The following is a 17,002-nucleotide window of genomic DNA, read 5'->3' as shown; positions in this document are numbered from 1 at the left end:
TTTCTGGCAGTCAGAAATCACTGACTCATACGCCTTCAAAAAGGATCTGGTGTACACATAGCTCTCCACCCCCAACTTAATTTGGCTTTTTTTCTCTGAAGAATATAGATTAGAAACTACAAAGGAAAACACAATATTCCATACACAATTTACTATAAGTTGGTGTTTTCTTTTATTGAATCATACAAATTTGAATGGGGATTCCTGAATAAATCTTTTAATTTACCTTTGGCGAGAAAGAACAGATTTCAAAAACCTACTAGCTTCTCACTTATATGGAGTTTAAAAATTCTATAGGATATTTTTTCAAAACAATACTCTTAGATGTGCTTCAAAAGTGAACTGATAATTTGATTTATATCATAGCTTATTTAAGAGAACAGTTAAAAAGGACAGACTAGACATGTATTTCTTTTTAAAAATACAATTTTTGGTCATGTGAATGATTCATGTTCAGATTTCAAAAATAGAAAACATCCTAAAGTGCATCATTTTATTTATAATATAACTCCTTGAAATTATAACGATCTGTAATGTAAACAGTAGAGCAAAGAATATCAAACTATATTTTCATGTACATTTAAATTTGTAGGATTATGTACCATCTTTAAATGTGTGGATTAAAATGAGGGCACTTCCAACACATAGCTCATGCTTCTATATGATTAAGAAAAACTTAAAGGCATTCCTTTCTCCTGACCCCCCTCCCCACCACCACTTGAACAGAGGAGAGCTGCTATCTCATTTCAGCAATGGAGAAGTAAATCCACCACCAGGTGTTTAAGACCCATTATTACAATTGACAACTGGTTGGTGCGGCTTTACATTCTATCCCTTTCCTTTTTAGAACACAAAACTGCAACCTTTAAGAAAGCAACTCTCAGAACAAGAGGAGGTCCCTGCTGTCCTGTCCACCCTGCAATATTGTCTTCAGGAGGTGGAGCCTCTGAGATGGCACTTCAGCCTGGTGGGCAAGCAGACACCAGGGCTGTGCCTCACAAAGCACAAGGGTGGACCCCAAACCCTCTTCCTCAGGGCAGACACAGAAGGTGAAAAAGAAAAACAAATCACAGCGTGACATCAAGCACAATGAAGAGATGAATGATTTGGTGTCTTAAATTCCCTGGTCCCTCCAAAACGTCTAATATAGACAGCTTTGTGACACAGCCTTTGAAAAAAATTACAATCAAAATTGGCTATATATATGCCGTTTTTTTCTAATATATATGCTCTTGAAAGTAGTGTGAGCTAGATTCTGCCTTGAGCTGAGCTCTGAGGGCTACATTTACCCGTCTGGGGATTTTAGTGCAGATTTACTTTTTTAGAAAAATTAAACTCTGGTAGGTATTCAGGAGGCTGATGGCACAGGCTCCCTCTCTCACATGATCCTCTACACTGAGGCTAAGAATTAAGCAAGGCCCTTTAAGTTTGGCTAGAACCACAACAAAATCAAGCCCTCGGTAGGTTATATAGGCATGCTGGCCTCGCTTAGTGTTTAATATTAAAACCAGACTGGTAAGTGCAGTCAGTGTTCAAGAAACAATCTCCAGGCTCTTCACCTGTTACCTGATTTAAAAATCAGTATTAATATGGCTGCTGCTGCAATCCCTCTGTCCTCTGAAGATAGATTAAGTCCTAGTCAGGGACTGGATCTGTCAGCTGAGGAAGTCCTGAAGAAACGCACCCTCACATTGATGACTGCTCTGCCACTATGGGCAGATGCAGCTTCCATCTGAGAGCTGGAGGGAAAATCAATTCACACTTGGGGAAGGCGCAGCTCTGTGGGAAGGTCACTAGAATGGCCAAGGCAGCAAATAGGGCTCCAATGCATGGTCACACTTGACTGGGTCCAGAGAGGGACCTGGACCTCCACAGCAAATTCACTCTACAGAGTAAAGTCCTGAGCTTGTTTTTATCACAGTTAGAGAATGTTCTCTCTGGTTTCTCAGTTGTCCAGGGAAAAACAGTGTATAATCTCTGTAGACGGGTGTGGCTAAGGTAGTGATTCATCACTGTTAGTGTTAGTGAAGTTCCCACTTCAAGTGTGTAAGTGTGCAGGAATCTTGACTTCTTATTACAAAATTCCTAAGTCAGGTCACACTGTCATCTTCCATGTAGGCAGTTTCTAAGGCAGGCAGCAGGAACAGGAGCCCACCCAAAAGGCCCGGCAGCAGAAGGGCGTCAGGCTTTGGAGGTTCAGCTCCAAGGCTGCCTTCTAGAGCTGCTCTGTACCAGAACAGTAAGTCCTCTTTGCATCCGCAGGCACCCCTTGCTGGGCTGGGGTGCCCCTTACATGGACTTGGAATCAGTGTCTCTCTTGCTGATGAGCACCTCCAGGAGTCTTAGTTTCGCCTTTATGTGTTTGTATTCGTTGTATTCTTCGGCCATAGGAGTGCGGTCTTCCTTCTGGACGTTTCTAGTGGAAACAAAGGAAAGGGGGGCTAAGGCAAATTATCATTATGTGATAACTCTACAGTTTATCAACCTGTGGAATCACTGTTGTCAAGTGGCACTTGGTACCTAGCCAAGGCTGGATTTAGATAAGCACTGAAGAATGGTTTTCCCCTGAAGGCACCGTGCAACTGAGCTTTTACAGTTAATCTGGCATTTTGTAGAATGCTATGAAGGACTAAGAAATACAGAAAGTCTTGCTCGGCTCTTAAGTATGATTTCACAGTGAGTTCCTATTAACTGAAATCCTTTATACATACTTAATATTTTCTCATTTTTATATATTTCATCTAATAAGCCATTAAGTTTCTAATCGGCAATTTGTACACCCACAACATGCAGTTGTTTCAAGAACAGAGAATTCATTCTCTTGCTTATAAAAGTGATCCTGGGATTCAGCAACTGGATCACGTAACATTAATAAACCTTTATAGTTTACTAATTTTATATGCAGATTTTTTTATATACACAAGTATCAGTTGAGTCAAGTGCAGTACTAGTTCTGTGTATCCATGATCTGACATTGCCCTTGCAACAACCTGCTGTGAAGGTGCTGTGGGGTCCACGGTCCACACGGTGAAATGAGGAGCACCTGTCAGGCTCCCTGCAAAGCATCTGCTCTCCACCCTGGTACCGTGTGAAGTTGATTCTCATTGTACTGTGAAATGCCCCCTCTAAAAGTTCAAACCCCGGGCTTCCCTTTCTTACTATTAAAGAGCAAGTGTGGGCAAGGGGGATAGCATGAGTCTTTATTTGTTTAGTGAACTAAAACTAAACAGATTTTATTCATGTTCTGCTTTGCTCTAGGCAAGAGTTCTAGATGGCCCCTCAGCAGGGAACAGGCGCCTTAGGATTCTGAACCTCTGGCACCCATTCCCCCTTTGCCCTGTGAGGGCTATCACTCTATCAGATAGGAAATGGAGCCAGATCTTATGATAGTGTAAGTCCCTCATAATTCTACTTTTTTTTTTTTTGTACTTGGGATTGAACTCAGGAGCACTTGACCACTGAGCCACATCCCCAGCCCTATTTTGTATTTTATTTAGAGACAGGGTCTCACTGACTTGCTTAGTACCTTGCTGTTGCTGAGGCTGGCTTTGAACTTGTGATCCTCTTGCCTTAGCCACCCAAGCTGCTAGGATTACAGACATGCTCCACCATGCTTGGCTATCATTTGTATTTTTTTAAAAAGTTGTACATGTTACATAACCGTTCCTCACGTATAAGATACTGTCCATAATATGTGACAATAAGAGCAATGAAGGATACATAGATAATCCAAACATGCTTAGAAAGAAGATGGATTGGGGAAACACATCAAAATATTACTCTTTTTTTTTTGTTTTGATATCAACGATTGAAATCAGAGGAGCTTAACCATGAGCTACATCCCCAGCCCTTTTGATTTTTTAAAATTTTGAGACAGGGCCTTGCTAAGTTACTGAAATTGGCTTTCAACTTGCAACCCTCCTGCCTCAGCCTCCTAAGCCTCTGCAATTACAGGTGTGCACCACTGTACCCGGCAAAATATTAATCTTGATTTGTCTTTAGGTATTTGGGGACTATTTTTTATCTGCTCATCTATATTCTCTAAATATCCTGTACTATGTGGAGAATGAAAAGAAAATGTCCAGGTATTAAAAATGTAAAAATTTTGAGAAAGTCAGCATATGGCAGATCCAAATCAGAGATCTTAAAAGTAAATTGACATAATATTTGAAAAAAAACCATTTCCCCAAACTTCAGGACACATAAAAGAGTACTCAAATACTGAAACTGTATTCAGAGTTGAAATAACTTGGACTGATATAAAACCAACTTAAAATGATTAAATCTAACTCCAATGTATACAGATGACTGTGCCTTAAAACTCACTGGGATAAAAAATAATTCTCAACCAGGTGGACTTATTTTATATATATTCTTCTCATGTATATTTTTCAAACTGGGAACTATCATTTTTTTTTTTCATGGTACTGAGGATTGAACCCAGGGCCTCAGGCATGCTAGGCAAGCATTCTACCATTGAGCTACACCTCTAGCCCAATCTGAGTTTTTAAAGAGCTTTAAGATCAGTGATGGAGCTGGGGTTGTGGCTCCAAGATAGAGCGCTCGCCTACCATGTGGGATGCACTGGGTTTGATCCTCAGCACCACATAAAAATAAAATAAAGATATGTGTCCACCTATAACTAAAAAATAAATATTAAAAAAAAAAGATCAGTGATGATTGAGAGTTCCCTTTTCCTTATTTCTTTAAGGAAGGAAAAAAACACTCAGTGCTCTCAACTTGAAATTCAGCTCCAGATCGCTTGTTTTAGATGAAAATTTGATGTGACAGATTAGTTTTATGCATGTTAGCTGAATCTGTATCAGTCAAGGACATTGCTCAGGAGCGTTTCTTCTTGAAGGGGCACATAAATCTCCCCTTCTCACTGTCAACCTCTAAGGGTACCTGGGCACAGACCCAAGCACCAGGTTTCAGGGAGGATGCAGAACTGCCCCCACCCTGGAGGCATTCCACAGATCTGTCAGGAACAAGGTGCTAGTTGTATGTAGAGAGGAGGTGGGGACAGAAGGGACATATGCCCTACCTTCCATTTTGTCTGAAGAAATTGTCTTCAAAATCACGAAGTTTCTTTCGAATTTTTTTCTTTTCTTCTCTCATTTCCTGAAGGTGTTCCAAGAGTTCAGGTCTAAGAGGAAGAAAAAAAAAATGTCAGGAAATTAAATCTGAGTTGTTATAAATGTAACTTGACAGGGGTTATGGAGACAGAAGGAAGCAAGTAAATTAAATTGTTGTGAGCACTAAATGCACCGAGGGGCAGCAGAAATGGGTGTTTTTTTTCTCCCTTGAAAACCCGAACATGCCAACAATACAGGCATCCACTGGGGGTTCCTGCTAGTTATGCATTCTTGGGCCTCATGAGACCCCACAGCACTTTGTCATGTTTTTCTTTGCGAGAAAGAGATGCCATCGGTGCCCAGTGCGTGTTAAAGCTGTAGTAGAACCACACCACACAATGCCATTTAGAGAGACATTCTGGTTATTTCAGCAAGAGCTCAAAAGCTCCCTCAAATAACTATGGGAGAAAGCATAAAAGGAAACTGAGACAGGATTTTTTTTAAAATCAGTCACTGTTTTCTCCACCCAGAGGCACCCCAGGTTAACCACTTGTGTTTTGTCAATTTATTTAAATACAAAGGCTAAGATAATATTTATGAAAGTTATTTTCTCTGACCTATTTCAATACCACCCTCAAAACGACATACATGGACGCAGCGTGCAGATTTGAAAGCCCTGTGTCCTGGCTGCATTTTGATGGTATTTTATCATCCATTGGGGAAATAAACCCATCGGCATCATCTTCGAATTGGTCCAGAAAACAACGTGCACTGAAATCTGTTTTGAGAGTGACTGTGAAGTCAGGCTTCGTGTGGCTATCGTCTTCTGACCCCTCCTCTTCTTCCTGGAGACACACAGCAACCCCAGTAAAAAGCTGGTCACATTTTTGGGCATGCTTTCACTATGAGTATCATTTAAAAATCATCTAATAATTCAGATTTCATGTAGTTCTTCAGTACCTATCATATTAAACATACTGTAGTGAAGGTATAGAGGCAACACTGGCAAAACTGAGAAGGCTTTCCCAGTTGGTCTCAGATGTGCCTTCGGAGCTGCAGTCCCTTTGCTTCATAGGAGTGAATGCTACATTTTTAAATTTAAATTGTTAAACATTTAAAATTTTACAAATATCTGACTTTTTAAATGATTTTTTTTTCTCTTTTGGTATTAGGGATTAAAACCACTGAGCCACATTACCAGCCCTTTTTGCTTTTTATTTTGAGATCGGTTCTTGCCAAGTTGCTTAGGGCCTCACTAGGTTGCTGACTTTGAACTTGAAATCTTCTTGCCTCAGCCTCCCAAGTCACTGAGATTATAAGCAAGTATCACTACGCCTGGCAAGTTCTTTTTTTTTTTTCTAAAATAATTGTCATCTGTGTAATTTTTATAAGAATTGAGATAATGTAGCCAGATGTGTGATGCACGCGATAAGCCCAGCTGTACGGGGGAAGAAGCAGATTGCAAGTTGGAGGCCAGCCTTGGCAAGACTCGGACTCAAAATAAAAAGGGCTGGGAGTATAGCTCAGTGAAGAGCACTTGACCAGTATGCTAGAGGCCTTGGGTTCAACTCTAAGTAGTATGGAAAATAAAATGAATTGAGATAACATATGTCAGGTACCCAATGAGGCACAGGTATGCTACTCTTGGTAGTAACTTTTGAAAATATGTGAATAATAACAAAATAGACAGTCAAGCAAAATCATAAATGATAGATACTGGGTAGATTGTAAAAGATAAGATATGAGCAGCCGGGGAAGAGTCCGTGATCAACTCACTAGTACTGGTGGCTTAAAAACATATCAGGAGTTGGTGGGTGATGTAGCTCAGTGGGAGAGCGCATGCCTAGCATGTGCCAGGCCTTGGGACATCCCCAGCACACACACACACACACACAAAAAAAAAAAAAAGAAAAAAGAAAAAGAAGATGAAAACTAGACTTTTTTTTTTTTTTTTTTTTTTTTTTTAAACAGGACTGGTATAATGTTGTGATTTCAATAAAGAGTTGAACAGACCTTGTGAAAGGAAAGCTAGTGGGGTGGAGGTGGAGGGCCAGTTGCCATCCTCCTGTAAACCCAGTGACTTGGGAGGGTGAGGCAGGAGGATCACAAATTCAAGGCCTTAGCAATTTAGTGAGACCCTGTCTCAAAACAAAAAACAAAAAAGACTGGGGATATAGCTTAGTGGTAAAGTATCCCGAGTCCAATCTACCAACAAAACGAAACAAAAAACAAAACAAAAAAGCCGGCTGCACAAATTTCAGCCCAGGGATGATGCAGTGGTGAGGCAACTTGGAGGGAAGTCCCTGCCTCAGTCACCATCAGTCACTTGGACAAAGACATAACAGGCATATTCCCCCAATGTGTGAATCTTGATTTAATCTATCTCATAAGGCTGGAATAGAAGTAAGAAAAGTAACTGGGAAAGCTTAAGGTCCTATAATTAGGTGAGGAAAGAGAGCTGGGTTCACAGAAGCAAGCACTGGACAGGGAAGCACACTGGGGACCGCACAAGTGCGGCACAGTGTGACTCAACCTGAGGCGCACCGGGGTTCTCGCAGGGCAATTTCGTCCCCTAGGAGACACATGGCCATGCCTGGAGACAGTGTGGGTTGTCACAACAGGAGAGGGGGTTGTGGTAAATGATTGGCATCTGGTGGTCAGAGGCCAGAGACGCTGGGGAGCATTCTACAAAACTCAGGACAGCACCCCCAGCCTAGCCTCGTTGTCAGTGGAGTAAGGCTGTCACCTTGCCCTGGGAGGACTAAAATGAACTAACAATATGTTGATGAGCACATAGACAAGGACTTGGAGAACTAAAAGGACGTTGGCCATCCAGATTAAGGACTGTCCCAGCTAAACTGTACCTGGAAAAACATCTAATTCTGGGTACTAGTTTAGATGTAGATAGGGATGTAGATAAATGTGTGTGTGTGTGTGTGTGTGTGTGTGTGTGTGTGTGTGTGTGTAGATAGCAGAGCCAGGAGATGGCTGAAAAATCTGGAACCCATATTACATCAGAACAGTAGGAAAACTTGGAAAAAAGATTTCCCAGGGTGTGGCATGGGTGACTATAAAAGTATGAAGAGCTCTTACGGAAGAAGCTGCCTGTGTAGTCCATGTAGCTCCAGAGGACAAAACCAAGCCCACTGGATAGAATGTAATAAGCTGATAGTAACTATAAATGTGATAATTTTCAATGTGATATTTACTTTTTTTTTTTTTTTTTTTTGGTGCTGGGGATTGAACCCAGGGCCTTGTGCCTGCGAGGCAAACACTCTACTTACTGAGCCATATCCCCAGCCCTCATTGTGATATTTAAATTGCACATATAATTAAGTTATGCTTTATAATTTTAAAAATATTTAAAAAGTACATTTTTAGCTATTAGGAGCCACCGCACCCTCCCCATCTCTGTAAGTGTTTGAGCTTGATGATGGGATCCCTCTGCAGGGGCAGTGTTTCTATTCTACTAAGGAAGTTTTAGAGGAGATCCCTGCAGAAGGTAGAGAACTGACTAGGTTTCTTTGGGCTGGAATATCCAGGGCTTCAGAATTTGAGCTCTGTTTCTTACACAGCTGATTCTCTCCTATAAGCAATTAAACCAGGGATGGGTTTAAAGAAACCATTAAATACAAACTTATTTGCAACACATCAAATTCTAAATTGTATCAGAAATAACAAGAATCAGTGCAGTCAAAATACATGTGAATAAGCCTGGCTAATAGGAACAACACAAACCAAAAGGCAGCACTGTTTACAAAAGCATCAGAGTCATTGGAAAATTATCTAAAACTTTTGACCATGATGTGGGTCAGAGATAATAATCCATGGCCGAGCTATTTTTGTGAAAAAAATATTAAGCCTAAGAATAAGAATAGGAATAATATCCTTTTAAAAGAAGAGTACCATCAGGCTATCTTCCATTCATTTAATGAGGCAATTATCGAGTGCCATATTTTGGATGTATTCAAAAACACATTTTCCTCCAGTAGCAATTTCACTACATGCCAAGAGAAACACGTTAATTTTCATACACACAATTGCACAAATTTCTTCAATTATGCAAAATTACCTGCTAGACAAAATGTATCATCTTTTATCAACATCAAGGCATATTGTAAGAAAATAGCCCTATTTTTAAAGACACAATGCAGCACACTGGCCCAGATTTCTCAATAGCATTTAGAGCATATTCATAAGTTCTGCTTGATAATATGAACAGTAAGCACAGTCATTGGCGAATACCTTCAATTAGACATATCAAGAACTTTAGATCTCTAAGATGTAAGAAAAGGAATCAAGTAGATAAAAGCTGACTTTGTAGCTTGTGACACCTTACCTTAGGCAAGAAAATGAAGTTTTCAATTTCTGACCCTCAGTAGGAAAGATTATTCTGAAAAGTCATTCCTAACTACACTAAACAAATGGACGTGTCACAGAATATGACAGGTGAAACTTAAAACTTACTACTTTTGAGTTTCACTCCCTCTTCAAACCTAAATAACTTCAAAAAACAGTCATGATTTTTTTTTTTTTTAAAAGTGCCTTTAATTTTCATCTCTAGAGTCCCACATTAGGCAGTCCATTTTAAATGTCCAGTTGTCTAGAAACAAACACACAGAAGAGGCTGATCCTAGTGCGACCAATTAGGGTCCCACAGGCACAGAAGTGCCTTCTAGTGAAGGCAGCCATGGATGACAGGGATTATCTGTATAAAATTCATAATTATTACTGGAAAAAACCCAAGGCATATGTTCTAGTGACTGCCAGTCACAGCACCACATCCACAGATGAAGCATTGTTGATAACACTGGTCCTGAGGAATAAATATGGTGGGGGAAGGAAAAGTGGGTGAAACCACCAGCAAATCTGTCGAAGACAACTTGGTATTCAGCTATAAAAGTATAACTTTTCATTGCATTATACGTTTCTAATTGCTTTTTAAAATACACTTGGTATATGAACTTTTTTTTAAAGTTAGTCTAATGAACTAATTTTAAGATTTTTGGAATACAGAAAAGCCATTCCCCAGCTGGGAAAAACAAAGCAGAACGAAAAAGATTCTGGAAAACAAAATGAGTTCTGAAAGCAAAGTAAAAACTAAAGAGCAAAAAAAAGAGCGGAGAACGAAATGAGACTAAGGAAATCAGCTAGTCTATGATCTAAGTAGAAGGGGAGTGTTTAAAGTTGGTTATGGGTAGCTATTGATTTGTAGGGCACACTACAAGAAGCCATCACCCAAGGGTACAATCACAGCCTTTTCCCACAGGATGGGAGATGCGAGTTTCGCTATGGGTTAGCAGCTGAGGTCTTCACCTTTATCTCCTTGAAGAAGGAAGCAGTTTCACCCTCGATAATTGGTTGCAGCAAAGGGCTTCTCCGCTTGCTGGAGGGGGAACCCTGTGACAGGTGTTAACAAGTAGGTTACATTGAGAACCCCTTCCCCTCTCCCTCCTCCTCTGGGCTTCCTCTGGCCACACCAGTATTTGATTACAGTCTTTTAACTATTCTAACCCCTTCCCACCTAAACCTCCCAGGAAAACCTAAAATGACCAAAATTCTTCTCCAAGTTGTAGCTTCCCTTCAGAGCCCACACCCATCCATCAGGGAAGACAACTGGGTCAAGAAGATCATGTGACTAGGTTAACCAAACACTCAGAAAAATCCTAAAGGCAAACACACCTGACTCTCTTTCCTCTTTCCTCCTGGTCACAGTAACTAGAACACTACAATCAGCTAAGGAGAATAGCCAAGTTCAAAATGCAACACAAACATTATCTACCTTCTCTGTTTAGGAACCCTAAGGGTTCTTAACTGGAGAAAAAAAATAATTCCTTAGATCCAATCCATTTATTTATGAGTTTATTCTATAGGAAATTTCTAGAAGAGTAGCTGTCTTCAAATACAGCTGCCTTAGTATCCTCCCTTAGTCATAAAAAAAAAAAATCACATTAAAAGAAATATAAAAGCATATTGTAGGCCTAGGAAAAACCAGGGGATTTAAGGAAGGAACAGACAAGATCAGCAGCTGAAATGAATATGGATCTCCACAGTGACTTCAAAGTGAGGGGGTGAGTGCCCATAAAGCAATGTCGGCACAGGGCATAAGGGCAACCAATCAGGTAATGTCTCCGCCCTCCAGAGGTGGGGAGGGCACTAACATCCCACTTTAGTGACCAGGGGTGGATGCCTTGTGGCTGGGCTAAGGGATGGGAGCAGGCTGGCTGGTGCTGGATGGCCTTGCATAGCTGGAAGGCAAGCTGCTGCTCCCTAACCTGACAAGATAACAATCCAGGGGCCAAGAACAGCGAGCCCAAGGATGGTGGACACAGAGGGCTACTTCAGAACCATTAGCTTGACTCCCTTTTCTTATACTCCCTCTACTTCTCCACAGCACCCAAGAGCAGGAGACTCTTTCTAGAGTTCCTTAGAGGATCCTCCCTGGATTGAACTCTCAAGGGAGCTGTCCCTCTGTGGGATGAGGAAAGACTGTGGACAGAGCCCCTGAGACTAGAGAGGTACTGTTTGGAGTGAAGAGCCTGGAGAAGGTACAGCCCCTGTCCCCTGTGCTCTGTCTTTGAGGAAAGGGCCAGGGAGGTGGCTCAGCACATGTTAGATAGATTTATATGGCCAAAGTGTGTCTCCCCAAAGTGTGTGTGTGTGTGGGGGGGTGCGGATTCTATAAGTTTCAGATGTGCTCACTGTAGGCAAAGGTAGCCTCAGAAGTCTGATAAAATCTTCATTCCTCAAGCTTGTGGGCCATGGATATTAATAACTGGTTCAAGCCTTTCCTTTCATGAGAAAGCAGGTTAGAGCCCTATTAATATACCCAGGGTTCTTTCAATCAGAAAGGGAGTGTATCAACAATAGGCAGGTATTGCACTCACAATGATGGGTACAGTGTTGACCCGGGACAGGATCTGTTTCACTAGCCGGTACCTGTCGTATAGTGGCTTCATAACCTGACGTTCATTCTTTGTCACCTGAAAAGCAAGGACAAGATTATTAAGAAGCCAGTTTCCAGGACTCATGCTACCAGCTGTCCAAGAGAACAGCCCTGGTGGGCCCTTGTGTCCTACAGAAAATACAGATGTTACAACTCGAGTCTTTTAAAAAGTTTATTTAAACTATTACTTATTCAACAAATATTTAAAATACATACTTCAGTGGCAGATCAGTGAAAATCATTTTATTGGTAGTCTTGCTTTTCATAAATCAGAACTATGGCCATTCTTCCCAGCTATCCCAGTCCTTGGTAATTATCCTAAAGAACTAAAGTCATCATGCTATAGTGACACATGCATACAATTGCTATGACATATGCATCTTTATATGTCATAGCAATTCACAACTGCCAAACTATGGAACTAGCCTAGGTGTCTGTCTCAGTGAATGAATAAAGAAAATGTGATATATATGAACAATGGGGTTTTACTCAGCCATAAAGAAAAATTAAATTACGTCATTTGCAGGAAAATAAATGGAACTAGAAACCATTATGTTAAGTAAAATAAGCCAAACTCAGACGCTCAAGGGTCATGTTTTCTCTCATATGTGAAAGCTAGAGAGGAAAGAGGAGAGAAAGGTAGAAGGGAGGGGGGGGGGAGAGAGAGGGAGGGAGGGAGGGAGGGAGGGGAAGGGGGGTAGAGAGAGAGAGAGAGTGTGTGTGTGTACGCGTGCACTACAGGTAGTCTCATGAAAATCAAAGAGATCAGTGGAATAAAGAAAAAGGACTATAAGGTGGGTGGGGGAAAATGCTGCAGAGTGATATTGTCCAAATTATGTTGTGATATTGTGTGCATGTACCAATATGTAACAACAAAACCTACCATTATGTACAACCACAATGCACCAATAAAAAGTATGGAAAATTTTTTAAAAAGAAAAAAATATAAATATTTGTATCAAGCAACAAACAATGGTCATTTTTAAGTTCCTGCTTAAAACTACTCAAAGGTTCAAAATTCCTAGAGAATTTACTAGTTCCTGGGTCCATGGAAGAAGAAAGCTTGTGTTTCTATTATAACGCATATCATGCGGTCCCCAAGTTATTTACATGCCTTTGTGCTCCATGAAATCATTGTGTTTTTAAAAACAAGATTCTGGCAAACAGCAGGTATTCAAGAAACATTTGCTGAAAGAGCACATGGATGACTCACTCATCCTTGCTTCCCTAAAATCTGGCACAGGGCTCAAAATGTTTAAAGGATGAATTCTCTAGGCAGTAGGGAACAATCAAGCCCAACTCCCTGGCATAGCATTTGAAGTTGCTCATGACCTGCTGCTTTTCTCTGCCCCCATCATACCTCAAGCTCCAGAAACAAACTAGGCCATCACAAACCTCCTTGTCAAATTCCTTCTCCCCTGAAATGGCTTCCTCTCTGCTCCTTTGACGAATTCCATATCACAAGCCACCTCCCTGCATGCAAGTGTCTTCTAACATCCCCTGCTTGGGGAGACTAATCCTCTCCTTCATGTCACCATTCCACTCTGTGTATGCCTTGCAATTTTATAAACTTTTATACTCTATAGTAACTGTTTACACATCTGTCTCCTTATTTAAATTGTAGCCCCTTGAGAGCAGGACTTTGTTTTTGTATTCCTAGTCACTATTTCAAAGCCTGACATAATGGAAATGTTTCATAAATATTTACAAAATAAGTGGATGACTGTTGCCAACCTAAGTAGGTATGACCAATTCACAGGTAAGCATGCATTTTCTTTTGGTTACTTCAATGAGGAATGAGATGAAATCTCTTTGTTTTCAACTCAGCTGTTTGTCTTCTGCATTTTTTTTTTTAAACCACTCTACACCTGATAAGGCAAGAGTTGCAGAGGTAGGAAAGAGCCAGTAAGTAGTATCTAGCTTTGACCTTTCTCTTAGGGGTCTTTTGAACTTTCAACTTCAACAACAATGCTGGGTCATTCGAATGGATTATCCTTTGTGGCTGTTTGTCTTTGCCAATCTCAAAATGATCAACAGTAAGTGCATTTTGGATAAACACCACAAGCTAGGAGAAGAGACGACCATCATGCAAAACATTTTGTGGATTTCGCATCATTAGTGAAATAACAACCACCACCTCACTGTTGCTTCCATTATCACAATAGTAAAGGGAGATTGGAAGGGAATTCATTATTTTTTATGAAAAAGACTGAGAATCAAACCACAGGTGTTACTACTATACACCCATCACAAGGGGTAGCACAGAAAGACCAATAGTGTCAAGTGTTGGCCAGAGGACTGGACAACCGGAAGTCTCCTTCCCCGCTGGTGGGGGTGGAGAACTATGTGGCAGTTATGTGTCAAGGTTGAACCTGCAACCCACCAATTCTGCTCTTAAGCACAGACCAGCAAAGATGGCCACTGAAATTCTCTGAGCCTCACTTTCCTAACTGGTAAATAGCAGAATTCAGATTAGAAAATCTTGACCACCCATAATTGTTTGAAAATGACTTTAGGCCTAATATGTTGTGCACTATCTCTTCAAAAATCCACTCATTCCTCTTTTAAAACTTTAGTTTTCATTTAAATGGTAATGCTGAATGATTTTCCAATGTGTGGAAATAGGATTATTATTATTTTTACACACAAATCAAAACATAACTATCTAGATATGAAGATCTAAAGGGCAAAGGCAGCACTTCCCACTGTCTTTGCTTATGATTTAAAATTTTTTTCTAGTGCTCACTTACTACCCTATTTGTTACTCAATAAGTTTCAGATAATATTTCAAAACACAATGGGAACTTTAGCCAATAATTGTCCATATTTAATGAGTATAGAGTCTTGACTGGAAATCATAAGGACCCGATTAGATAACTGTGTTTGCCTGCCTTTATCTTTTGGGATGGTTTTGTTTTAGCCTCAAACAAAACTGCCCTACATCACTTTGGTTGCAATTACCTGGACAGAACCATAAAGGTGAATGGTAAAATGAATCACATATTTTGAAGATAGCCAAGACTGCGGCAAGACAAAACTGGAATAATGCAATCTTAGAGTTAGAAAAGTGTTATATGTTCACATGATAAAGTTAATAGGTAATGATAGGGTAATGATTTGCCTGAGGCAATGGAGCTGGGTCAAAACCCAAGTCTACTGACTCCCAGTTTAAGTTTCTTTCTCTTCACAAATAAGTGAAGCAGGACCTTGACACAATGTGTTGATGTTCATTTCTTCATTTTAAGGTATTTGACTTGACAGGATTTGACTTGGCTGTCCTTGAATCAAGTCTGCCTTCTAAGCTGAGAGCTCCGCCTATGTTGAGTTAACAAAGATCTCTGAACAGTAGCATAAAAACACAATTTGTGAGAAAATATACTATAGATACACAAAAATTACACTGCTTCAAAATCTCAATAAAACAAAGTCTGAGAGAGAGTGTGTGTGTATGTGTCTGTGTGTGTGTGTTGGGGGTGTACCTGTGCATCACAAAATTGCTGGAAGACAAAATGAGATAGACTCTTATAACTGTTGACTTCTTGAATTACTAATTTGGAAAATGCCAACTTTCATTTCTTCATTTTAAGGTAATAATAGTAGGCTGGCTATGCAAAGATTCAGAAAATCCTAAACAGCAGCTAACCAAAGGGTGGCATTTATATATGACTCTATTATTGGCATAAATGTGTACCTGGCTATGTTTATGCTGTCCTATGCCCCGCAGTTTTGAAACACAGGGTTAAAAGATGCCAGTGAGCAAAAGATTCAAGAAGAACCCATGAGCTCTGATCAAACAACTTGTTCTCTCCCTCAAACTTTTATGACCAAAGCCTGTTGTACACTAAAGACACCACAATGAGCTGCAGTTATTTGCTCAACTTTTCTGTGCTGTGGTCTTTTGATGAGATCCTTAAATGCTGAAAAGGACACACTTCTGACGTGCCCATGTGTGAATTCTTGTTTTCCATCTACAGCATGCTCTGTTAAAGCAAACAAAACTGCCCTACATCACTTTGGTTGCAATTACCTGGACAGAACCATAAAGGTGAATGGTAAATTGTAAATGCATAGAAACAGCAGCTGTTTTGACCTGTGATTCTGACAGAGTCTTTTAAAACCAGCAAAAACCTGTGGACTCAGCAAAAACCCGGGAGTTCTGAGCACCTGGCTTCTCAAAAACTGGGACTTGGAATGAAAGTTCAGTTCTGGAAGTATCTTTATTTTTTGTCTAAGTATCCTGTCCAAATGATATTTACAGATCAGGGTTCATGGCAACACCATGGATCTAAGAAAAGTTCAGTATTTGATTTTCAGACTGGCCAGATATCAAATGAACTCTGCTTTTCCTGAGAAGGTTGGTGTATCGCGTTTCAGAGAGAGGCGGAGTGTGGCCTGGGACCAGAAAAAAAAAAAAAAAAAAACAACACTCAAGTTTCCTAGAGCATTCGTTCCCCGTCCTATGAGATGCGCGGACCCATCAGAAAGAATGATGAAAGAGAAATGAATAAGGAAGACCAAGAACTGATAAGAGAGTAAAAAAGGTGCATTCTTTTTTCCTGATTTAATCATTTAATCAGAAGTTGGCCACAGAGAGTAGAACATATAATTGTGACAGAAGTAAAAACTATCATTTACTCTGCAACCCCCAAAGTCACCCTGTCCCACTTCCTCAGTGCCAAACATCTTACCCATAAATATATGTATACATGTCTGTCTGTGTGTCTCTCTGTAATTCATTTAATTTCCATGACAACCCATAACAGACATCTACTCTATAAACACAGCACTTTGGGCCAAAGAGGTTACCCAAGTCACCTAATGTCACAGAGTTAGTCTCAGTTGGGGCGGTTCTGAATCCAGATCTGTGACTCTAAGATTCACAGTGGCTGGGCGAGGCCTTCATCCAGGTGGAATGAATCTGCCTAGCTCTGAGCAACAAATACAGCAGCACACAAACCAGTGAACTGGCAGCAAAGTTAAG

At 40.4% G+C, this 17,002-nt stretch overlaps 1 protein-coding gene across 4 annotated transcripts in view; it reads right to left on the bottom strand.

Annotated features, from left to right (window-relative positions):
• Positions 1–479: 479 nt before the first annotated feature.
• The window catches only part of FAM13A (family with sequence similarity 13 member A), a 332,113-nt gene continuing 315,590 nt past the window's right edge, over positions 480–17,002 (bottom strand). For 3 of the 4 annotated variants that reach the window (XM_081303803.1, XM_081303804.1, XM_081303806.1), the window contains 5 exons: positions 11,963–12,058; positions 10,392–10,475; positions 5,724–5,920; positions 5,045–5,146; positions 480–2,416 (listed from right to left, as the gene is read on the bottom strand). In XM_081303803.1, coding sequence (XP_081159929.1) covers positions 2,290–2,416; positions 5,045–5,146; positions 5,724–5,920; positions 10,392–10,475; positions 11,963–12,058 — 606 coding nt within the window. In that variant the 3' untranslated portion in view covers positions 480–2,289. The remainder of the gene's footprint in view (positions 2,417–5,044; positions 5,147–5,723; positions 5,921–10,391; positions 10,476–11,962; positions 12,059–17,002) is intronic. The other variant, XM_081303805.1, reaches the window with a different exon arrangement.

Source organism: Spermophilus citellus (genome assembly GCF_964194105.1).
Source record: "Spermophilus citellus genome assembly, chromosome: 8".
Classification (NCBI taxonomy): domain Eukaryota; kingdom Metazoa; phylum Chordata; class Mammalia; order Rodentia; family Sciuridae; genus Spermophilus; species Spermophilus citellus.
Note: the sequence above shows the minus strand (reverse complement) of the source record. Positions and strands in the feature narration are given on the sequence as shown.